Source organism: Ovis aries, chromosome 18, assembly GCF_016772045.2.
Source record: "Ovis aries strain OAR_USU_Benz2616 breed Rambouillet chromosome 18, ARS-UI_Ramb_v3.0, whole genome shotgun sequence".
Taxonomy (NCBI): domain Eukaryota; kingdom Metazoa; phylum Chordata; class Mammalia; order Artiodactyla; family Bovidae; genus Ovis; species Ovis aries.
Window position 1 is genome coordinate 42,001,777 of NC_056071.1, and position 20,247 is coordinate 42,022,023.

Below are 20,247 nucleotides of genomic sequence, written 5' to 3' on the forward strand. Positions count from 1 at the left end.
CTAGCCTGAGTAAGAGCTGAACACTAGTCTTACCCACATTTCCCCTTCACCCTTACGCCCACAGGCTGCCAGCCATTCCTTTCAGTCACCTTCCTGTTACAGCCCAATCACACTCTAAGTGCAGCTGGACAGGAGGTGAGCTCCTTAATGACTGTGATAGACCCAGTGCCTGGCGCAGAGCACTGCTTGATGAAGGCTACGGAAACATGGATCATGTGTATGAATGAATGGGTGAATAAATTACTGAATGAGTGCCCTCCCGTATGGTTTTCTTCCTATATCTCACGTCATATGATCTTTTCTTTAAAAGCAGTTTCCACTTTGTCTACAAAATAGTCATCTTTGCTTTGCAAGGCAATCACTGCTTTCTACCATCCAGGTGGTTTTCTATGCCCCAGCCTTTCCCCCTTACTCTCCTCTCTCCTGTCTCTGCCCTTCTCTCAATTCCTACACGCCAACAGCAGTCTTGTATCTTTGGCTTTGGCTTATAGTAGCTCTTGGCCTTAGAGGCCAATCAGATCCTACTGGTCCATAAACATTTAGCTAAGGGCTGCCTCCTCCTAAAGCCCCTCCCCACTGTGCCTAGCAAGGACATTCCCCCGCACATTTTGCATTTCCAGGGATTCTTTAGGACTGGGCTTATATTTATGTCCCTAAGTCTGTTCCCATAAGGCCTGGCACAATGGTAGCACCTACTAAGGGTTCAAACTGCAAAAGAGCTGCTTAGGGAAGAAGGTGATAAGCTTTCTATTCATGAGTGAAAGTCCTCAGTTGTATCTGACTCTTTGTGACCCCATGGACTATACAGTCCATGGATTCTCTAGGCCAGAATACTGGCGTGGGTAGCCTTTCCATTCTCCAGGGGATCTTCCCAACCCAGGGATTGCACCCAGATCTCCCGCATACCAGGTGGATTCGTTATCAGTGGAGGCACCAGGGAGCCCATTTATTTTCATGTTCTCTTCATTTTCACATTCTCTTTTAAGATTTACCCCTTATCTATAAATTTCTCTCAGTAAAAAAGAAAATTCATTTAAACATTGCCTATTTACATAAAGATGAGGTGCTCAGTGGCGCAGTCGTATCTGACTCTTTGCCACTCCATGGACTATAGCCCACCAGGCTCCTCTGTCCATGAGACTTCCCAGGCAAGAATACTGGAGTGGGTTGCCATTGCCTTCTCCAGGGGACCTTCCCAACCCAGGGATGAAACCTGCATCTTCTGCACCTCCTGAACTGGCAGGTGAATTATTTACACTGCACCACCTGGGAAGTGTGGGAGACTTGGGTTCAATCCTTTGGTCAGGAAGATCCCCTAGAGAAGGAAACAGAACCCACTCCAGTATTCTTGCCTGGGAAATCTCATAGACAGAGGAGTCTGGTGGGCTGCAGTCCATGGCATAGCAAAGAGTTGGACACAACTGAGCAACTAAACAACAACAATTTATATAAAGAAACTGCTTCCTTTTCTCTGCCTTTTAAGATGCAAAGTAAGTTTGCTTTAATATCCAGTGGCTTTTTTTTTTTAATCCCTTACTCAGCAGAGAAAGCCCATTCAAACAAAAGGAAGAAACTGACATATTTTGGATTGACAGATGTCAAGGGACACTACCATCTAATTTCCGTGTTGATTAATTTGAAGGTAATTTTCTGGTAACCCAGGCTTCCAAAATGGTATTTTAAGTGGCATGTTGGTAAAAGAAAATTAATTTTTCTGTATTAAACTTGCCAGCTTTTGAATTAATTGCATGAGCATAGCAATCAATTAATAAATTGTTACACAAACAAGGGAAAATCGGTCAATTAAAAATGACAAAATTGATTCCAAGGGTAGATAAACCAAAAAATTGTCATAATCCTCATTTCTAAGTTTGGCTGTCCTGCCTATGTACAATCTGCCTCCCACTTTTTACACAGCATTCAAATTGTTGAAGCTTTATTATAATTTCTTATAAATAAATTACCACCTAAGCCGCCTTTGCTGCTTTAGTGGGATTAAGGAAATCAAATACAAATAGCAGTCCTCTGGTAGCTCAAGGAGAAGGTCACTGCTTTGGGGGAGTGTGCTACCCAGAGTACTCTGCGCAGGTGTTTTTGGAAGGAGAGCCCTGGCCACATAGACAAATGTTCTCTAAATACTTGCCCGTCTTCTGCCAGGAGTAACCTCTATACATTGTCTTTCTCCTGGTCATAAACTCAGATGTATTCCAGAGATGGGACAAAGTGGGGAGCAGCAGGACTGAGTGACAGTGTTTGCCTTCTTGGCACATTAAATTTGAATCTTCTTAAACACAGTGCCTTCTGTACTTTCCTATATGTCGCCAAACGCGGCCTGGGATACCTGGATTCAGTCTCCTGGCCTGGATTAGGAAATTTGTCCCCCTGCTTAAAAAGACAGATGCTTTGGAAGTGATACTTAAAGAAAATAGAAAGGACAGAATTTGTCTTGTGGAAGTATCTGCAGGCTTCATAGGCTTTATATCTTGGAGCACTTTTGTGGTTGTTCACCTGGCCCACTGTGCTTTTCTTTGGTCCTGACTCAATGGTGTGTTTTATCAGAATGTTCCCCCTTTGTCCTCTCAGATGTAGACTAGAAAAACCAGGGATTGGAGCAGGCACATCACTAATTCCTTCAGTTTCCAATAGCATTTATCATAAAGGATATGTGTGAAATTTCTAGACCTATTTATGTTTTAGCATGTAGAAGATTTCTGAATTCACTCTGAAAAAGCAACTAAAGACATACATCTAAACTTCTATGTCTTACTGAATCTTCTCTTGGATGTTGACAATGGCTCAATCTTAACAGAACCAAAACAAAACCCACCCCTCAAAAGGTTTTGCCATCCACCAGTCCTTTCCACTCTGGTAAGTGGCACCATCTTCCATCCTGAGCAAAAGCTTAGGAGTATCCTTTGAGTCCACTCTTGACCTCAGACCCCATGTCTAATACATCAGCAAATTCCATCAACTCTACCTTCAAAATCCACAACCCAACTACTTCCCATCATTTCCTCCTGGACCACCATCATCTCCCCAACCAGGACTTCTGTAGGAGCCTCCTATTTGGTCTTCCTGCCTGCACTCAGGCCCCCAGAGCAGCCACTGATAACAGCCAGAGACATTTCCCAGATCTTATCCCTCTCCTCTGTGGGTCCTTTTCATCACTATAACCCCTGATCCAAGAACAGTGCCCAGCAACAGATTCATCTCAGCAAAACTTTGGGGATGAATGAAATCATGGAGTTTGAATGGGGTACTTCAAATGCTGCAGGAGCATTTGGATGTTTGAGAAGCATTATCTGACCAGTTATAGACCAGGAGAAATGTAAGACACTGCCCTTGAAGATGAGTCACTCATACATCTGCCAGCCCTCTGCTCACCTTATTCCTCCCTTTGCCATTGCTATGGAGCAGAGGATGCTGTGGGTGAGGAGGGTGGCGGTGGGGTTATATCTGCCTAAACCAAGGCATGAATTAAAAAAAAAAAAATCAAGTGCTGATTCTGGTTCTTTTAAACAGTTGCATACTTACTTGGCAGTCACGATAGCACAAGTCACTCCTATAATCAAAAGAATCATTACTTGTTTTGCTAAAATCCCAAGGAAATAGCTCAAGATGTGATATTTCAGCACTAATGAGGTTGTGCCTGAAGAAGTGGGATTTTAATTGTGATGGATTTAGAGAATCCACTGCAAAACTGCAGGAGAACAGCATGCTCTTTCCAGTTCCGGGGAAAGTGCATTAATATCCCATGTTTTTGTTTTATTTAGTCTTGGCTGACTGTGTAGAGAATCACCTAAGGTAATGGCAGAGCTAGAGGGACTACATCAAATAGAACCCTATAAAGAAACTTTATTTTCTCCTCCCATGCTATGAAGGGAGGCTGTAGGACTGAGGAATATTTGTCTTGAGTTGCCTTACAAGCTACTAGATTGATTTCCTTTGCTCCTGACAGTTCTGATCCCAACACAACCTCTCTACCACCTTCGATCCTTCAAAGGTTGAAAGTCACCGCTTGAGAACCCTGGCTTGCTAAGCCTTTACACGGCAGGTGGAAGAAGGGGGTTTCTGCAGGATTTTACTTCATGCCAAAGACTGATGCGGGCTGGGTAGGATCGCTTCTGGTGCAAGTTTGCATATAAGCAGTATTGCTGATTACTTCATTAGAACCCTGTGCGCTTCGAGAGCCATATGCTTTCAAGTTTCTTTAAATGGTATTAGGGAAAAATATCCTCCAGGCATTATTTTTAAAGGGGACTTCAAACGTTCCCCAAGAAGAAAAAAAAAAAAAAAGAAAACTATAGCACGTTTGAACTCCAGGGGGTTGCAGGAGAAATCTTACTTAGCAAGACTGTGAAAATGGAGCCATCTTTTCAGTTTCAGGGTAAAATAAGTGTTGGTCACAATCAGGGATAAATTTGAAATGTGGATGGAGAAAGATGCAGAAAATCTCCAAATCCTTGAATCCTTACCATAAAATAGCAAAGAAGATGATGACTTGAGGAAGGAAAAAAATTCTTTTAATAGTTCTCGTCTTACATTCGATGGTATAAAGAGAATGGAAGGCTCTCCCTGTATCCTGCAGAGTGCAAAGGTCCCCAGTTCTTCCCATTCCGTGCCATGTAGGAGACACTTCTAGAATAATTTTCCCCCGTGCTACATGTATCCAAATTTATATTTTAAAGACACGGAAAGCAAGGCTACAGGTAGGGGTAAAGCTGTTCATTTTGAGTTTCGCTGCAGAGCTCTGCTCCAGAGGTCAAATCAAAGGGACTCTTCTCTAAGTTTTAACCCTCCTTCTCTAAACAGATTCGAACCTGATGTCATTTAATGCACTGATGCCTGGATTTCTTCGGCATCATAGTTGCATTATTACATATCAAAAGGACTCTTGAGAAATTCCCTCGAATTGATAATTCTAATTTCTTATGTATAACTATTCTGTATTCACTCAGAGGACAGCTGCATTGTATGCTAAACCATGAATCGGAGAAATTGGTCCCTTTGTATGTAGGTTTGTATTAAATTGAGATGCTCTCTTTTTTCCCCTGTTTGTTCCCACACTTGAGTTCCTGGTGTCAGTTTGTATTTGGCTTCTCGAGCATATTAAAGTTTTTCTAGTGCTTATGATGTTCTTGCCAAGAGCACACTTGCAGCAATCTGCACCAGAACAGTCTTTGTGCCAATTACTTCAAAAAGTATTCTTTAAAATGAAAAGAGGGAGGGGGATTTTTTTTTTTTTCAGGGAATTTTTCAGGTTATAGTGTGGTGGTTTCAATTTTAATTTTTTAGTCAGTCTTCCTGAAATGGTGACTGATCAGCTCTGGGCTGTGTGCGTCTTTGGGTTGTTTTCTCTCTTTTTTTTAAAAAGCCTTTCTACAAAATGGAAGTTCTGGTAAAGACGCTTAACAGGGATAATCAGTAGGATGGAGGAAACTGCTGATACCACACCCTCATCTATTTAAACAGCTCTGGAAAGGAAACTGCTAGAAGCTTGTTAAAGAGTTTCCAAATGTGTGACTGTAAATGACTATCTCTAATCATGGCTGAATAAACCAAACGCAGCAAATGAGCTGGTGACACGCACAAAAGTCATATGAGCATTCTGAACTGCATATGCTGAATGGATAATAACCCATGTCAGTGCCATGGGGTCCTTTGAAGGTTAAAATCCGAAGTTTTCATCAAGTTATTTATATAGAGATAGACACATATTTGGAAAAACAAAAGAGGAAAAGTGGGCAGAACGTTCCCCCAGAAACGCACTGCTGAACAGGAGAGGGGCCCTGGGTGAGAGACGAGGGGGCTTCTCTTTTCTTCCTGTGTCTGCCCCTCACTGGCTGTGCATCCTTGGGCAAGACATTTCACCTCACTGAGCCTCAGTCTCCATGACTGTAAGGTGGGCGGATGCACGAGGTAGTCTGCAAGGCACTCCCCTAGCCCCAACGCACTGTCTCTCTGGGGGGCCACACAAAGAAGGTTTGGCAGGGAGTGGATTCATTCACTCCACAAAGCAAGCGGTTTTGAGAGGCCTGTCATTCCTAGAAATTGCTCTCATTAAGGATGAGATATAGGGCTGAATGAAGCAGCCTTATAAAATATCAGCTATAGCAGACGGAGGGCAGGTTGAGAAACATTTCAGAAAATGTCCTTTCCTAATCAATGCCTAACACGTAACATCCAGGCCTCACGAAGAATGGAACCAAGATAATACAGATGGGAAGTTATAGAGGTTTAGGGCTTTGATGATGGCTCAAAGCTTCATGTTTAAACATGCCAGATTGAACAGACACCACAGCAAGGAAGGGTCTCAGACCCCATGTAGTTAAGCCAACTCGCTTTCCCAGTGAGGAAACTGACGCAGAGAAAGGAGCGCCTCGCTGCAAACACAGAACTGAACACTGCCTTAGTGTGCCAATAAAAGTGAGGCACCTTGGCTCCTACTGGGCATTCTTTGTTTCTTGCACCTATTTGGGTCTAAAGTGCCTAGCTTAAGAGAATTCCTTGTTCTTGCATTCCTGAAGAGTTCATGTTCCCTACAACAGCCTCCTAGGAAGGGATCACTTTTAAGTTTGATCTGTAAGGAGTTTCATGTCTAAATTTGGGGAATGTCCGGACTTTCATTGTTCCACTGTATTTAGGACCCCTCTGTTTGCATTCAGTTTTTGTTGTTTTTTTTTTTTTAATTATCAGAAATTCAAGTCCTTGTGTGTGTGTTTTCTCTTTAAGAGGAACGGCTGCTTTAAAAAAAATGTTTCAGCTCCTGAGACAGCAGAGTTGCCCTTCCACAAGGACCAGTCTACCCATCCACGTGGATAATTGTCTTTAATTCTGTATCCTCTGCCACTGAGGAAGAGGGGAGGAGCTGACTCCCATATCTTGGAGCTCTTCCTCTGAAGGCTTTTTCGTCTTAACAAAATGTAACCATTTACTCTGCAGCCCTTCAGGCCAGGTGGAGGGGACAGAGTGCTAAGTCGCTTCAGTCGCGTCCGAATCTGTGCAACCCTAAGGAGTGTAGCCCGCCAGGCTTCTCTGTCCATGGGATTTTCCAGGCAAGAATATTGGAGGGGGCTGCCGTGCCCTCCTCCAGGGCATCTCCCCTACCCAGAGACGGGATGCCTCTCATGTCTCCTGCATCGGCAGGCTGGCTCTTTACCACCAGTGCCACCTGGGAAGCCCGGAGACAGAGAAGAGCTGCCTTGACCTTTCTCAGGAGAGCAGAGAGCTCTCTAGAGCTACTATCTTCACACAGACAAGCACTCAGCAAGGTCCACAGCTGTCTCTGGCCATTTGTCGCAGATTAGAGCGAGTATAAATTCCGTTAGCCAATAGAAGCAAAGGTGTGCGAGACTAACTTAGAACAAGACGTGTCACTAAACTCAAGAAATTGACGCAAAACATGCCTTCCACAAAGATGAATGGAGCAAGAACAGAAAACAGAGAATATCTGAATTATCTGTTTCCTAATAGGAGCTCCTGAGTGCTCAAGAAAAGAAAGAGTATGATACAGTGTTTCCACAGCACCTATAGGTGAAGGATCACTTGGCATAAGACTAATTCTGAGTCTCTTTTTTTTTCCTCTCTTTAATGCTGTTGGAAATACAATTGCAGTCAGTTACACTGAGGAGCACTGCCCCTCTACCCTCAAGTCAGTGACATTAAGCCATAGGGGCCTCCAGGGGCCGTGAGGGGCAATATCCCTCCTCCACGTCAAGTGACAGAGGACTAAAAATTCTGCCCTCCACAGAGGTAGTGTTCCTCTGTCCTTCTCTAGGAGACTTTAATAAAGTAACTGAATGAAATGAAATTTGATCAGATGTGTGTAGTTCAGCCTTCTTGCTTTGCCCCTTAACAATTTATAAAGGTGTTTCTACCCATGGTCCTGTTTGATTAAATGATATTTGAAGTGTTCCACTCTCTGAGAAAATGTGGTTTATAGCCTTGGCATATATTTACATAATCTCGTTAAGGAAATCTCTTCAGCTTAGTTAAACTATCCCAATAAAAAAAAAAATCTTATCTCTGGTAGAAGAAAGACTGTTTTCTCCGAAAGGAATAGGAAACAAATATGGAGTCTGACCACATTTTGAGACTCTAAGGCTCTAATTGTAGTTACATTTTTTATGTTATATATTTGAAGCTTGTTAACAGAGATGGATGAGAAGTAATTGCTGTGTTTGGAGGATACAGTCATGTAAGAAAAGAATGCTGTGGCTAATGTTTTTTAAATGTGGATTTTAAAAATAATTTTTTATGTGTTGCCTTGGAAAATGTTCATACATTAAAAAAAAAAAAAAAACAACTGAGGGTGATAAATTACCACCAATCTCTCAAGCTCCCCACTGAAGCCATCAAATTAAGGGTTAACCTCCCAGGATTCCCCTGAATTAATCAGGAGCTAAGCCAGGGGCAGGCTGGGCTAGGGAGAAGGGACTGGCAGAGCTCCACCTCTCCGGAGACGCCTGGGGTACGATACTGCAGCCCACAAGTAAAGGAGCCTTGGCAGGGCTCCCAGCGCCTCCCTCAGGCAGCCCTGTGCACAGAAAACACGCCCCAATCCCACAGCAGCCCAGGGTTTCTGCTTATCAAGAGCTGATCCTCCACTTCCAGGGAACCAAGACAAGGGGTTGTGTTTACAGAGTAGGGGGGTTTGGGGCCCTGATTTAACCGTACATGTACATCTTTCTTTGCTCATTTAGGAAGCAGTCTGTGATAAGCCACTAGGTCATCTTCCTAAGATGTCTAGATCCGTTCAGCTCTAGAAAAAGATGATGCTGCAGCTAGACAGACCCAAGAGTGGTAGTTTAGTCACTAAGTCATGTCCCAATTCTTGCGACCCCAGAGACTATGGCCCGCCAGGCCCCTCTGTCCATGGGATCCTCTAGGCAAGATTACTTGAGTGGGTTGCCATTTCCTTCTCCAGGGGATTTTCCCAGCCCAGGGACTGAACCCAGGTCTCCTGCACTGCAGGCAGATTCTTTACTGGCTGAGCCACCAGGGAAGCCCCACTTTGTGACCCCAGTGGCCTACCCTTAAAACAAAACTGAAAGAATGGCTATGCTAACCACTGGCATAAAAGCCCTTGGAATGCTGGGTGGCACGGAGATTTCCAGGTTCCTTTCCAGCTTGAAAGAATCCAGAGTTTGGGGCACAGGACTTTGGAATCCCTATTATTTGTGTGTGTGTTATTCTTTTAATTGGAATATAATTGCTTTACAATGTCATGTTAGTTTCTGCTGTACAACAAGGTGGACCAGCCGTGTATGTGCATATATCCTCTCCCTCCCACATACCACAGGTTCCCACTAGCTATCTGTTTTACACATGGTAGTATATTTGTGTCAAACCTAATCTCCCAGTTATCCCACCCTCCCTGCCTTCATGTACATGTCTGTTCTGTACACCTGCATCTGTCTTCCTGCCCTGGATCTAGCTCGCCAAGTGATTCTCGTACATGCTCAGATTTAAAAACCACTAACCCTAGAGGGTTTGGGGTTTTAAATAAATCCCTGATATCAGCATTAGGTGTTGTGGGCTTTCTAATTAAAGTGCAAAATATGTTTCCCCCGTGTGCTTGGCTCATTTAGTTATTTGTGTATAGGACAGAGGAAGTTGACTTCAGCTGCAAGAGGAAGAATGCCCCCTACCTCATGTTTATGCATCATGAGTCTTTGCTTTCAGGACCTTAAGATCTCAGTGAAAACAGAGAAATTATCCCCTGGCTCCCTTCCTTCCTCTGCCTACCAGAGTCGGGAATGCCCTTATCTACAGCTCTAGGTTTGTCCACTTCTGCATCCCACCCTTGGTGAATCTTTTCAGCCATCAGACCAACCATCAACTGGTTGTACTCAAATTACATTCCCCTTCCTGCTCATCTCTTTAACAGTCAAACCAAACGGAGTCCCTGGGAATTCACACTTTCTCATTGTTGTCCTTCTACCTGAGAGAACTGCTGGGGTTCCTCTTCCTTAACTTTGCCCTGAATACTTCCCTTGTACCCAGCCTCCCCTTTCTTCTCCACCACCACAGCTGCCCTTAAGTTGAGCCCATCTAAAACTCTCTCCAGTTCTTGCTAGTCCTCTAGCCTTAAGTGCTAAATCCTACCCAAGCCTGAAGAGCCTTGCTCTTAAGGAAATTCTTAGGGACAAACTTTCAGAAAGCCTCCTGCCAACCACGTGGTTCCTGAATTGATGATGACATTCCACCTAGTTGATGATGACATTCCACATCCACCTCTCCTCTGTTGCATCTCCTTTGGCCCTGGAAGAGGCATGCATCTTTACCTGCTCCCTGCCAAGACCCAATTTCCCCCTGGACCTCTCCCCTCACCCTCAATCTCACCTCTGCCTTGAGAAGTCAGCTTGTCCCTCTTCTGTCCTTTCTTATCCCCCGTTGCTTAAGTTTCACTGTGAATTATGACGAACATTCCTAGAAGCCAGTCAGTTTCTAGAAATAAAATCTGAGATGCTGGAAAGGGAAGGGAACTAACACTGCTTGCTGTTCTCCTGCCCCTCACAAAGCCCAAAGGCACTTCCTTCAGCTGCGAGCCCTCTTCTCCTTAGTGTCTGCCTCTATGGACAAGTTCCTGGTCTCAGATGAATTGGTTTTTTTCAGGCCTTGTGCAAAGACTTAGGTTTCAGGAGTCAGAGAGACAGGGACAGAGAGACCTGTTAGGGTAGTTTCTCCATCCGATGATAATGCTCTAAATTCAGGAAATCCCACTCCCTAAAAATTTGCATGAAGTAATTTACATGAGGTTGATATTCTCCTGCTGGTTTAGATTAAGTTGTTAGGCTGTAGGCTAGATGTTTAGATTCAGAAGACCCAGCTAAGCCCTTATCTTTCAGCAGATGTGGGCCACCAGAGCCCCCATCACTTAAAAATAATTAGCTAACTCTCCCACCCGAGCTAGTGATTTGATGATCTGTATGCTGAACCAGACCTTTACAGGGGAATAAAAGAAAAAAGACCAGAGCGCCAGAAGGAAGCTTAATTTTTAAGGTAAATTTGGATTCCTTTAAAGGACAAGTAAAAAAAAAAATCTCTGAAGCTGCTCTAAACCTAGGGAATCATAGTTTTTTTTCCTGCCTGCAGCTTCTTGGTTCCTCCCTGTGCTTAGCCTTATTCTGTACTTTACATTATATGTGGAAAATAATGCACATAATACTTAGCACTTCCTTTTGATAAAGAAAATGTTTCCTAGGACTAGTAGTGAGATTTATTCCTAAAAGAATGGAGAATAGCTTCCAGATGTATTTTCCCGTCACGGACTTTCTTTCCTTAAGTATTGACAGAGGGGAGGTTTTATCAAGGTCTTTGTGATGGGCTTGTTTATAATGAGAAGATATTAGTGGAGCGCATCTAAGTGTTTATCACCAACAGATGACAGAAAGGAGCATATGGCAGGAAGAGAAATATATATTTGTCCAAGAATCATGGCTTGTTAACACTCCCACATTCGTCCTAAACTCCGTGATCATGTACTCTCTACACGGCACACACTCACTTGTTGTGTCCAAGAAGAAAACTAAAAGTCAGACGCTGATTTCTTCAATGTGGAACTGTCAAATGATGCTAATTTGGACATTTTTATCAAAGATGGTGGGATTTCCACTCAGAAATCCTGTGCTTACTGCGCCACTGTTGCTGGTGTCTGGGCAGTGCTGTGTAAGGGGTTTAGAAAAATATGGGCTTTAGCATTTTTTGCACAGCTCTTTATGATAAAACAAGAACAATGAAAGGAAATGTGAGAACTGAGCTCTTACATAAAATTGAGCTTGGGGTCCAAGAATCTTTTCACTCAGAAATCTCTTTTGAAGAATGTCTGTAGATTAAAGAACAGACCAAGACAAACCTGTAGGACACAGAGGCAATTTTTACCTGGCATTGGCCAACACCAAAGCACCGTTCCAACTCGGATACGACCCCTAAACCCCTACTGATTAATTCTTACAGTAAACTCTGCATTGATTAGCTTGCAGCTGTCCTTGGAAGCTCCTGCCCTCACCACGGAGCTGCCAGGGGAGTGGCAGGTAGGGTAACAGCACGGTGACAGCCCCTCTACTGAGCAGTAGGTCATAGAATTCTCTAGAACTTAGGCAGAACCCTAGGTATCAGCACCTGACTCTTACCTTCCCTTTTATATCTGAGGAAACGCTGCCCTGCTCAAGCTAGAAGACGTGCCCAAAGTCACCAGAACCAGAACTGAGATCAATTGTTCTGTTTCCCAATTCAATGTTATTTCTAAGCCACAGTATTCCTTTCACTTTAAAATGACTATTTTTGTGGTTTCATGGTTCTTGAAATCATATTAGTATTTAAGTTTATCTACTTACTTGTATACAAGATCATTTCTCATTCACCTGCTTAATGGTACAAAAAAGCCATCCCATTCTTTGGAATGTTACCACGGGGCCTGGTGACCGTGTGGCAAGCTTGGCATTTATGTCCGAACGGAATTGTGGGTGGAGAAAAAGGGGGCTTAGAGTTTTCAGAAATGGTCACCTTTTAAGCAAAAGTAATCATTACAGAGTACAAGAAATTCCATTTAGAGAAGTTAAGTTGCTTTAGGCTTCAGATACTCAAAGGGCTGGCATGGTGGAGGGATGCCTTTGGTGTTCTTCTCTTATCTGTTTTCTCTGTTGGTAATTCCATTGCTTGGTTTTAAGTATCACCTCCAGTCAAAAAAAAAAAAAAACCAAAGTGAAGCACAAACCAACCAACCAACCAAGTCTTCAACCATACCTTCATCTCTCATCTCTTAAGCACTCAACCCCTTTTTCCAACAATCAAAGGACACCTTCCCCAGCATCTCCCCAGGCTGCTCAAAGACTAAGGGTCCACAGGGAAATCTTTTTCATCCCTTTGCCAGCAATTCCTGCATTCCCAGTCACCATTTAGTCTACCATCATCGTCTATGACACAGGCTCAAAATCACCATGCTTCTCCCCAGGTCCCATTGCCAACTTCTACTGCTTGTACCTAGTATTTGCCCCATCTCTGTCTCTTCTCCTAACCCTCGTTGGAATGCTCCTGGCTCCCTAGGTGTCTCCAATAGGTTATCTTTTGTATTTGTTTCTATTGTACTTTATATTCCAGCCCTTTTCTCTATCTGGAACACCTTTTCCCATTCTATGATTATATCTTATGGCAGTTTTAATTTAGTGCCAGTTTCATGTAGCCTTCCAGATCCATTCAGTCAAAAGTATTTTCTGCCTACCCTGACATCCCAAAGATTTCATTCTATACCTTTCCTTTGGTACAATTTTTATTTAAGAAGATAGTATTTTTTTTTTGAGCATATACTGTGTATCAGGCATATACCCAGGCACTTTGTATACATTTCTACTTAATCCTCTCAGCAGCCCTATATCCCAGAGGTCCATATTTTACTGGTGTTAGATACAGCTTGGACGTGGGGACTCCACTCCCTGGATGATTTCAATGTGTAGTAAGGTTGAGAACCACTGGTAGAAGTCCAAACACTTTAGCCAGACACTATCCTGTAGTAGATTTCACCTTTGATGTTCTAAAAAACAAATGTTGGACCCCAGCCCAGTCCTACCTAATTAGAATCTCTGGGGCAGGGAGCCTCGGAATCCATGCTTTAACAACACTGCACAGGAGATTCTGTCATATAACCAAAATGGAGAAACCGCTTGAGCAGACCCTGTGTCATCTCCCAGTCTTAATATATTAAGAGTAATTGTTTGTGTCCTCTCACTGTGTAGTCTGTAAACTCTTGAGAACTGGTTTACATTTGATCCACCTTGGTCTTCTCTCTGGTACCTATCAGGACTCCTTGCGTATGTTTTAGAAACTAAAAAACCAAAAGAGTGCCCTTTGATGACCTCATTAAGAAAACGAAAGACATCTTTACAGAGTACTTATTCTCTGTACTACATTTTTAATCCCTAATATGCTGACCTGGAAAGTAAGCAAGTCATTTCAATTCCCTGAGCATCACAGTTGCATGACTAAGCAGTGCCAGAGCTAGGATATGAACTCAGATCTTCTGATAATACTTTTTATCCAGCCTCAGGCCTTCAAAGCAGCTACAAAGTAAAACAAACAGTTTGGATACATGTTCTCTGCCATGTTTCTAAAATCTGAACATAACTTCTCACAATGGGAGGGAAAAAAAACACCCCAATTGTTGGCCTTATAAAATGGATTTGGGGGAAATACCATAATTTAAACCCCCAAATTAATTACAGAACCTAACCTATCTTTTCTTCTCTTCAACCTCACTCTCCCCCTCCCCCGCCCAAGATGTACATACACTCAGACACACTCTGATGTTCTTTGACATTTCTTGACAACTGCCTTGTTGATTGCATTGGCGATTTTCTTAGGTTTCTTTTCCCTTCTTAGTTTGTATAGTTTCTCAGACTGTTCAAATAATTTGGGCTTCTGCCATATATGAAATCATTTCAAAGGTTCATATACAGTTTAGTTAAGGCAGTAAATTGGCATCTGGTATAAACTTCTGATGTTTTGGTTCAATATGAATATGCACTTAAAACGTATAAAAGCATAACAAAGTTGAAATGATGCTCAAACACAACCTCCTGCTGACAAGTAAGTACCCAGTCGTGTCCAACTCTTTGCAACACCATGGACTGCAGCCCGCCAGGCTCCTCCATCCATGGGATTTCCCAGGCAAGAATACTGGAGCCGGTTGCCATTTCCTTCTCCAGGGGCAAACTCAACCTAGAAACGGATTCTAGGCTCTCTTTGCCATTTCCAAGCCCGATGATTCTGGTTAGAGGAGGAATGTTACAGAGCCACTTTCCTCACTTAAAAAATGAAAAGGAGAATGACCTAAAATAGACTCTCCCAATTTTTCTCCCAAATACAAAATGACATGATCCTTATTATTTATTTGGCCTGTGGTCAAGATCAAATGTATAATCAGTCCTTACCCTTATCATTTTTAAGGGCAAACAGAACTATAATGAACATTTTTATACTTCTTTACAATTTAGAAAGTGTTTGCCACAACTGCCTCCTTTGGCTTTCATGACAGAACTACAGAATAGTCATTATTATCCCCATTTCACAGAAAAGAAAGAGCTGCAGTGAGGTAGAGTGGCTTTCTCCAGGAGAACAAAATCAGGAGATGGCAAATCTAGGTCCCTGCCCAGCCCAAATTTTGACCCCTTTCAACAGCTCAGTGGCCTTGGGCAAAGCTGGAGGAGATCAGAGGCTGGTGGCTCTGACACGCACACAGCTCCCCAGTAGCCTGCCTGGCTTCCTCAAATGTCTGCTACCCCAGATGCCTTTAAATTGCTTTGGAAGAGAATACCAAGTGGGGATTTATTTAACATATCATTTCTGGGTGTGAGTTTTCCTGAGCATTTATAGATCTGTGTTTTTCCAAGAAGCTGAGTGTTCCTGATAAAACAAGACAGATAATGATAAATGAGCATCTATGTAAGCCTAGCTGGGAGGAGGACCAGGGACTGTTAACACCCCTCCTGTGAAGCTAATCCCATTTCTTTTAGCTATTTCTTTATTAGTTAATGAGGTCTTGCAAAAATATGTGTCTGTGATGATGTTTTAGCATCCTTGCCTCTAGGAACATTTTCAAATATTCATAAAGTAGCTCGTCTGACCAAAGCTGAAAGCAAAGGTGCATTAAGCATGAATTTAGTCAACTTCAATGTGGGTGGTCAAAAAGCTGCTCCTAAAATAACCTAAATAATCCTCCTCGTTGGTTTCCAGATCCACAGCTCTGGGCTCAAACATGAAGGAGGAAAGGGAAGAGGTATCATTTAGAACAGCCAGGACTCCGAAGGGCGGCCTCATAAGCTTTGATCCTGCTTCCTGACTGACAGCAGTGTGGCTTTGCTTTTGGAAGACTGAATAACTTAAAAACACAATGAAAAAGGAATTACCAGCCAAGCCCCTAGGAAGGAGAGCAGATGCTAGTTCTTATCGCTCCAGGGAGGTCAGGGACTCACTTCCCACTTCAGTTTCTTCCGACAAGGAGGGAAAAGGAGATTCTCAAAAGGTGTCTCTGGTGCTCAGGGGTGCATTTGGAGCGGCAAACCAAACACAGAAACTCGACCAGCTACAAAACTGAGCTCCAAGGTACAGGGAATGGTGGCGACTACTTCTACAACCTGGTTTGGAGGGTGCCCCACGCTGTCACAGGGCGCGAGGAACCCAACTAGGGTACACACATACATATACACACATGCCTTCTGTCACCCAGAAGCAGCGCCACACAAATCCTCACTCTTTCCATCTTTCTATGATTTCATTTTCCCAAAACATTATTTAAGGAAACTCACATTGTGACTCATCTCCTATGTTCAATTCATAAACAAAGGAATTTTTTCTAAACATGGCTTTATAAAAACATATCATTGAAAATAATGTGAAGATGATGAACCAACTTTGTTTAGATCTGGGTGGGTGGCCAGGACTATCCATGGCATAGTTTGGCTAAGAAACCAAAAATCCCTCCGGTTTCTGAGCAAGTACTTCGGACTGTCACCAAAATGGTGCAAGCCTTCCTGATCTACTGTGGTAAGAGCTCAAGGAACAAATCATATGCTGAGGTCCTCTGACCTTTGATCTGAGAGGGCATTGTGATAAAGCATGGTGTTACAGGTACAGGTAACTCAGCACTGCCTAACATGGAAAGTATGCTCAAAAGGACACATTCATGGTCATTGTCACTGAATCTCTTAATCACTAGAGTCTTTGGCTGTTTTGAGAATGAAGGAAAGCTCTGAGCCACACCTCTGAAAAGAGACGTCCATGGAATCCCGTTCAGTAGAAATATGGAGAAGCACAGATATCGTCCACTAGTAAGGGATGAAAATGCAAACATTTCTTTTTGCAGCTCAGGGCTCACTTTGTCCTTTTATCTGGTTGTGAACTTCCTCTAAACCTGAAAAAAAAAAAAATATAAGTCTTGAAAAATAGTAACAGCACAGTAATAATGCTGCCCCGAGAAATGCTCAGAGTATAAGACTATTTCTCTTTTGTCTCTTGCCTTGAGGACACTGAGGGCACTTTGACAGCCCTTATGATTACACCAGATTCAAGCTAACATTCGTTATCCAGACGCGATTCTGCATTTCTCAAAAGAAGTACTGTTACAGCCCGGATGTAAATTTGACTGTGTCCTGTACTTAATGTTCTATTCCAGGTGATTCACATAACGGGCCGGCTACGACTGAGGGTGTCACTGTCCCACGGGAGGACCGTCCCCAGCCAAATCATGGGTCTCGTGGTTGTGGCTCATGCCCTGCCTCCCCCTACGATCAATGAAGTCAGAATTGACTGCCATATGTTCGTCACTCGAGTAAATATGGACCTCAATATCATTTACTGTGAAAATAGGTACTTCGTTTTTGTTTTCATTTGCCCTGTTGTATGTTGCACATTGGTAAGGGCCGGTGTTTTCAGCAGTCTGAAGGATTTTACTCTCCCAATGAGGCTCATTATAAATCCTGATCTTATTTTTAATGGCTGCTTGGACTGACACCAACCATGCTTTTTATTTGAAATTTACATCACTGCCCTGATTTACATTAGGGACAACAATGGGATGAATTAGGATACCCAGGCATCCATATGTTGTAACTGAGACCCATTCTGGCTGAGAACCCAAGGAGAGAGCAGGACTGAGACATTCTTGGCAAATCAGTGCAGCGAGAGCTATCTCCTAATGCCTCAGCCAGACCCCCTTCCTGACTACTGCAAGGGCCCAGCCCTATGATGGGCAGTGTTCACACAGGCATTGAGTACCTTCTCCTAGTCAGCTCAGGTTGCTAGGACAAATCCCCATAGACCGGGTGGCTCAAACAACAGACATTTCTCACAGTTCTGGAGGCTGAGAAGTCTAAGATCAAGGTGCAGGCTGACGAGGTTCCTTTGGTGGCAGGCTGGGGTGGGGGATGGGGGTGCAGGGTGGGGTGTGTTTCTGGCTTCTTGCTATGTTCTCATATATGGGAGGGCAAGCTCTGATCTTTCTCCATCTTATAAGGACACTAATCCCATCATGGAGGCTCCACCTTTCTGGCCTCATTTAAAACTAATTACTCTCAAAGATCCCACCTCCAAATACTATCCCAAGGTAGGAGTGGGGGGGGTAAGGACTTCAATAGACAAATTTAGGAAGTACACAAAGCATGTAGAGAACAAATAAGAATTTGAGATTCCCCAGAGGAAAAAAAGACAGAAAAGAAATTTGCAGAACTCTTCAATAACACTTCTTAAGCCTGAGGATTTCACTTGGATAGATTAAAGAAAGATGACCCATCATATAAGTGACTTGGCAGTCCTTTCTCAACACTGAGCTTTTACAAAAGGACTTTTTAGCCTCTGGTTAAGCAGTTCACTGTTTCATTAGGCACAAAGCAAAGGACAAGGAGATGGGACAGTGCCCCTTCAGACCTTTCACCTAGAAGTCACCAGTCTATCATCAGACTGATGTGAGGAAGAGAGAATCCCGGGGCAGGGGGAGGGGGTGGGGGGAGGTGCTCACGTGTGGCTGTGGGAAGGAAGCTTGGCAGTGTTGATCATTCTTGGGGACAGGACGGGGGGTGATGGCAACAAAAGAACAGGATGGTCAAGTGGTTTAGGAAAGTGATCTCTCTCCCGGGCCCAGACATGAAGACGACAGGCAGTGCCCATATCCAGTCCACTGGGAAGCGCTAAAGATGTTGGGATCAAACTAGAAATGTCTTCCCTTCCTGGTCAGGCTTTGATTCAGAGGAAAGGATTCACTGGGAAAAGATAACCCACTCAAGCTTTAGGGTGTTCAGGCAGGGAGAAGATATCATGAGCCTGTCACTAGTATCTAATGAGTAGTTCAAACTATTTGTCAAGGTTTTAGAGTATTTATTAAAATTCTTATCACCATGACTATATACTTACCTGGCTATGTCCAAGGCATTCTTCAATGGCCACAGAGAATCAGGAAGATGAGTTCACCAGAATGAGTAGCTAGAGTTGGCCAGGAATAATAGAGAGCACTAACATTTATTGAACACCTCCTACACCCTTGGTGGCGTGCGAAGCACATTTAAAGTGCTGTCTCATTGAAGCTTCAGGGCAGTCTGAGAGGCTGGTGTTGCCCATGCCCACCAGTGCCAGGCAGTGCCAGCTTAGACAGAGAGGGTAAGTGTCTTGACTGAGGCCAAGACTTGAACTCTATCTGTCAGACTCAAACACCCTACCTCTGCAGACCTCCCTGCATTCCCTGTCTCTAATTTCTCTTCAGAAGTCAGGTTAAATGGTAAAGAAGCGGTCCAAATAACCACCATGGGAATCTTTCATATGTGTGCACCCATGTAAGAGAATATACAGCCCATGAAGCAGTCTCTTCTGTTTTAAAATGTAGAACATTGGATACCCAGGGAGGCGGTAGACAGTCAAAGGATGAACTATGGCTTTGCGTCTTTGAAAACAAATGTCAGTTCCCTTGATTGAGAGTTCTACCAGCACCACTCACCACCAAAAAAAAAAAAAAATGAAGCTTCATCTCATTTACCTAGCTCCCAGAAATCCTTAAGCCATCACTTAATTCTCAGGCCTGTGGTCACAGGTTGATTAATTCTTTTGATGCACTCCATGGACTTGGGTGCCTGATGGTGTCACTCTAGTAATTGAGATCACTTTCTATGGCCCACTTCATGTATCTTTCCTCCCATTAAAACATGTCTTTTTTTCCACAACCCCTTATCAGCCAGTATAATACAGCATTATTTCCCTACTGAAGATGACAGTAATTATTTAAAAGGACCCCTGTTAGAAGTAATTGCATATTTAATCTGAGAGAGCAGCATATCTTGTGTGCCGGGCACCATGCTATATTCACGTCATTTCATTCATTAGTACCCTCACCAGCCTCTGAAGTTGTTTCACAGATGAGGAAACTGGGTCTTGGAGTATAGTTGCCATCGGGATTTTGATCCTGATATACAGGTTGTCAGACTGGTCTAGGGTTTTGTACACATAGATGAAGAGGTCTTTGAACACGGAGCTCATCACATTCACCTTGATAATAGGCTCTGGGAGTACACAGAAGTGTTTCCATTGTTTTGAAGGATTTCATTCAAATAAAAAGTAAACTAAAGAACTATCTTCCCTAAAGAACCGGGTGCCTTTCCCCAGGGTTCATTGTTTACTTAGGGAATTGCTAACTAGAAAACAGGGGCCTCTCCTGGACTCGCCTCAGAATCCTGGGACAGCCCTGGGCAAAGCCAACCTCTGATGCTTTCA

At 43.3% G+C, this 20,247-nt stretch overlaps 1 protein-coding gene across 9 annotated transcripts in view; it reads left to right on the forward strand.

Moving 5' to 3' along the window:
* NPAS3 (neuronal PAS domain protein 3) overlaps window positions 1–20,247 on the forward strand; it is a 966,851-nt gene that overhangs the window by 919,856 nt on the left and 26,748 nt on the right. For all 9 annotated transcript variants that reach the window (XM_060401793.1, XM_060401794.1, XM_060401796.1 and 6 more), the window contains one exon: window positions 17,168–17,361. In XM_060401793.1, the coding sequence (XP_060257776.1) occupies window positions 17,168–17,361 (194 nt within the window). The remainder of the gene's footprint in view (window positions 1–17,167; window positions 17,362–20,247) is intronic.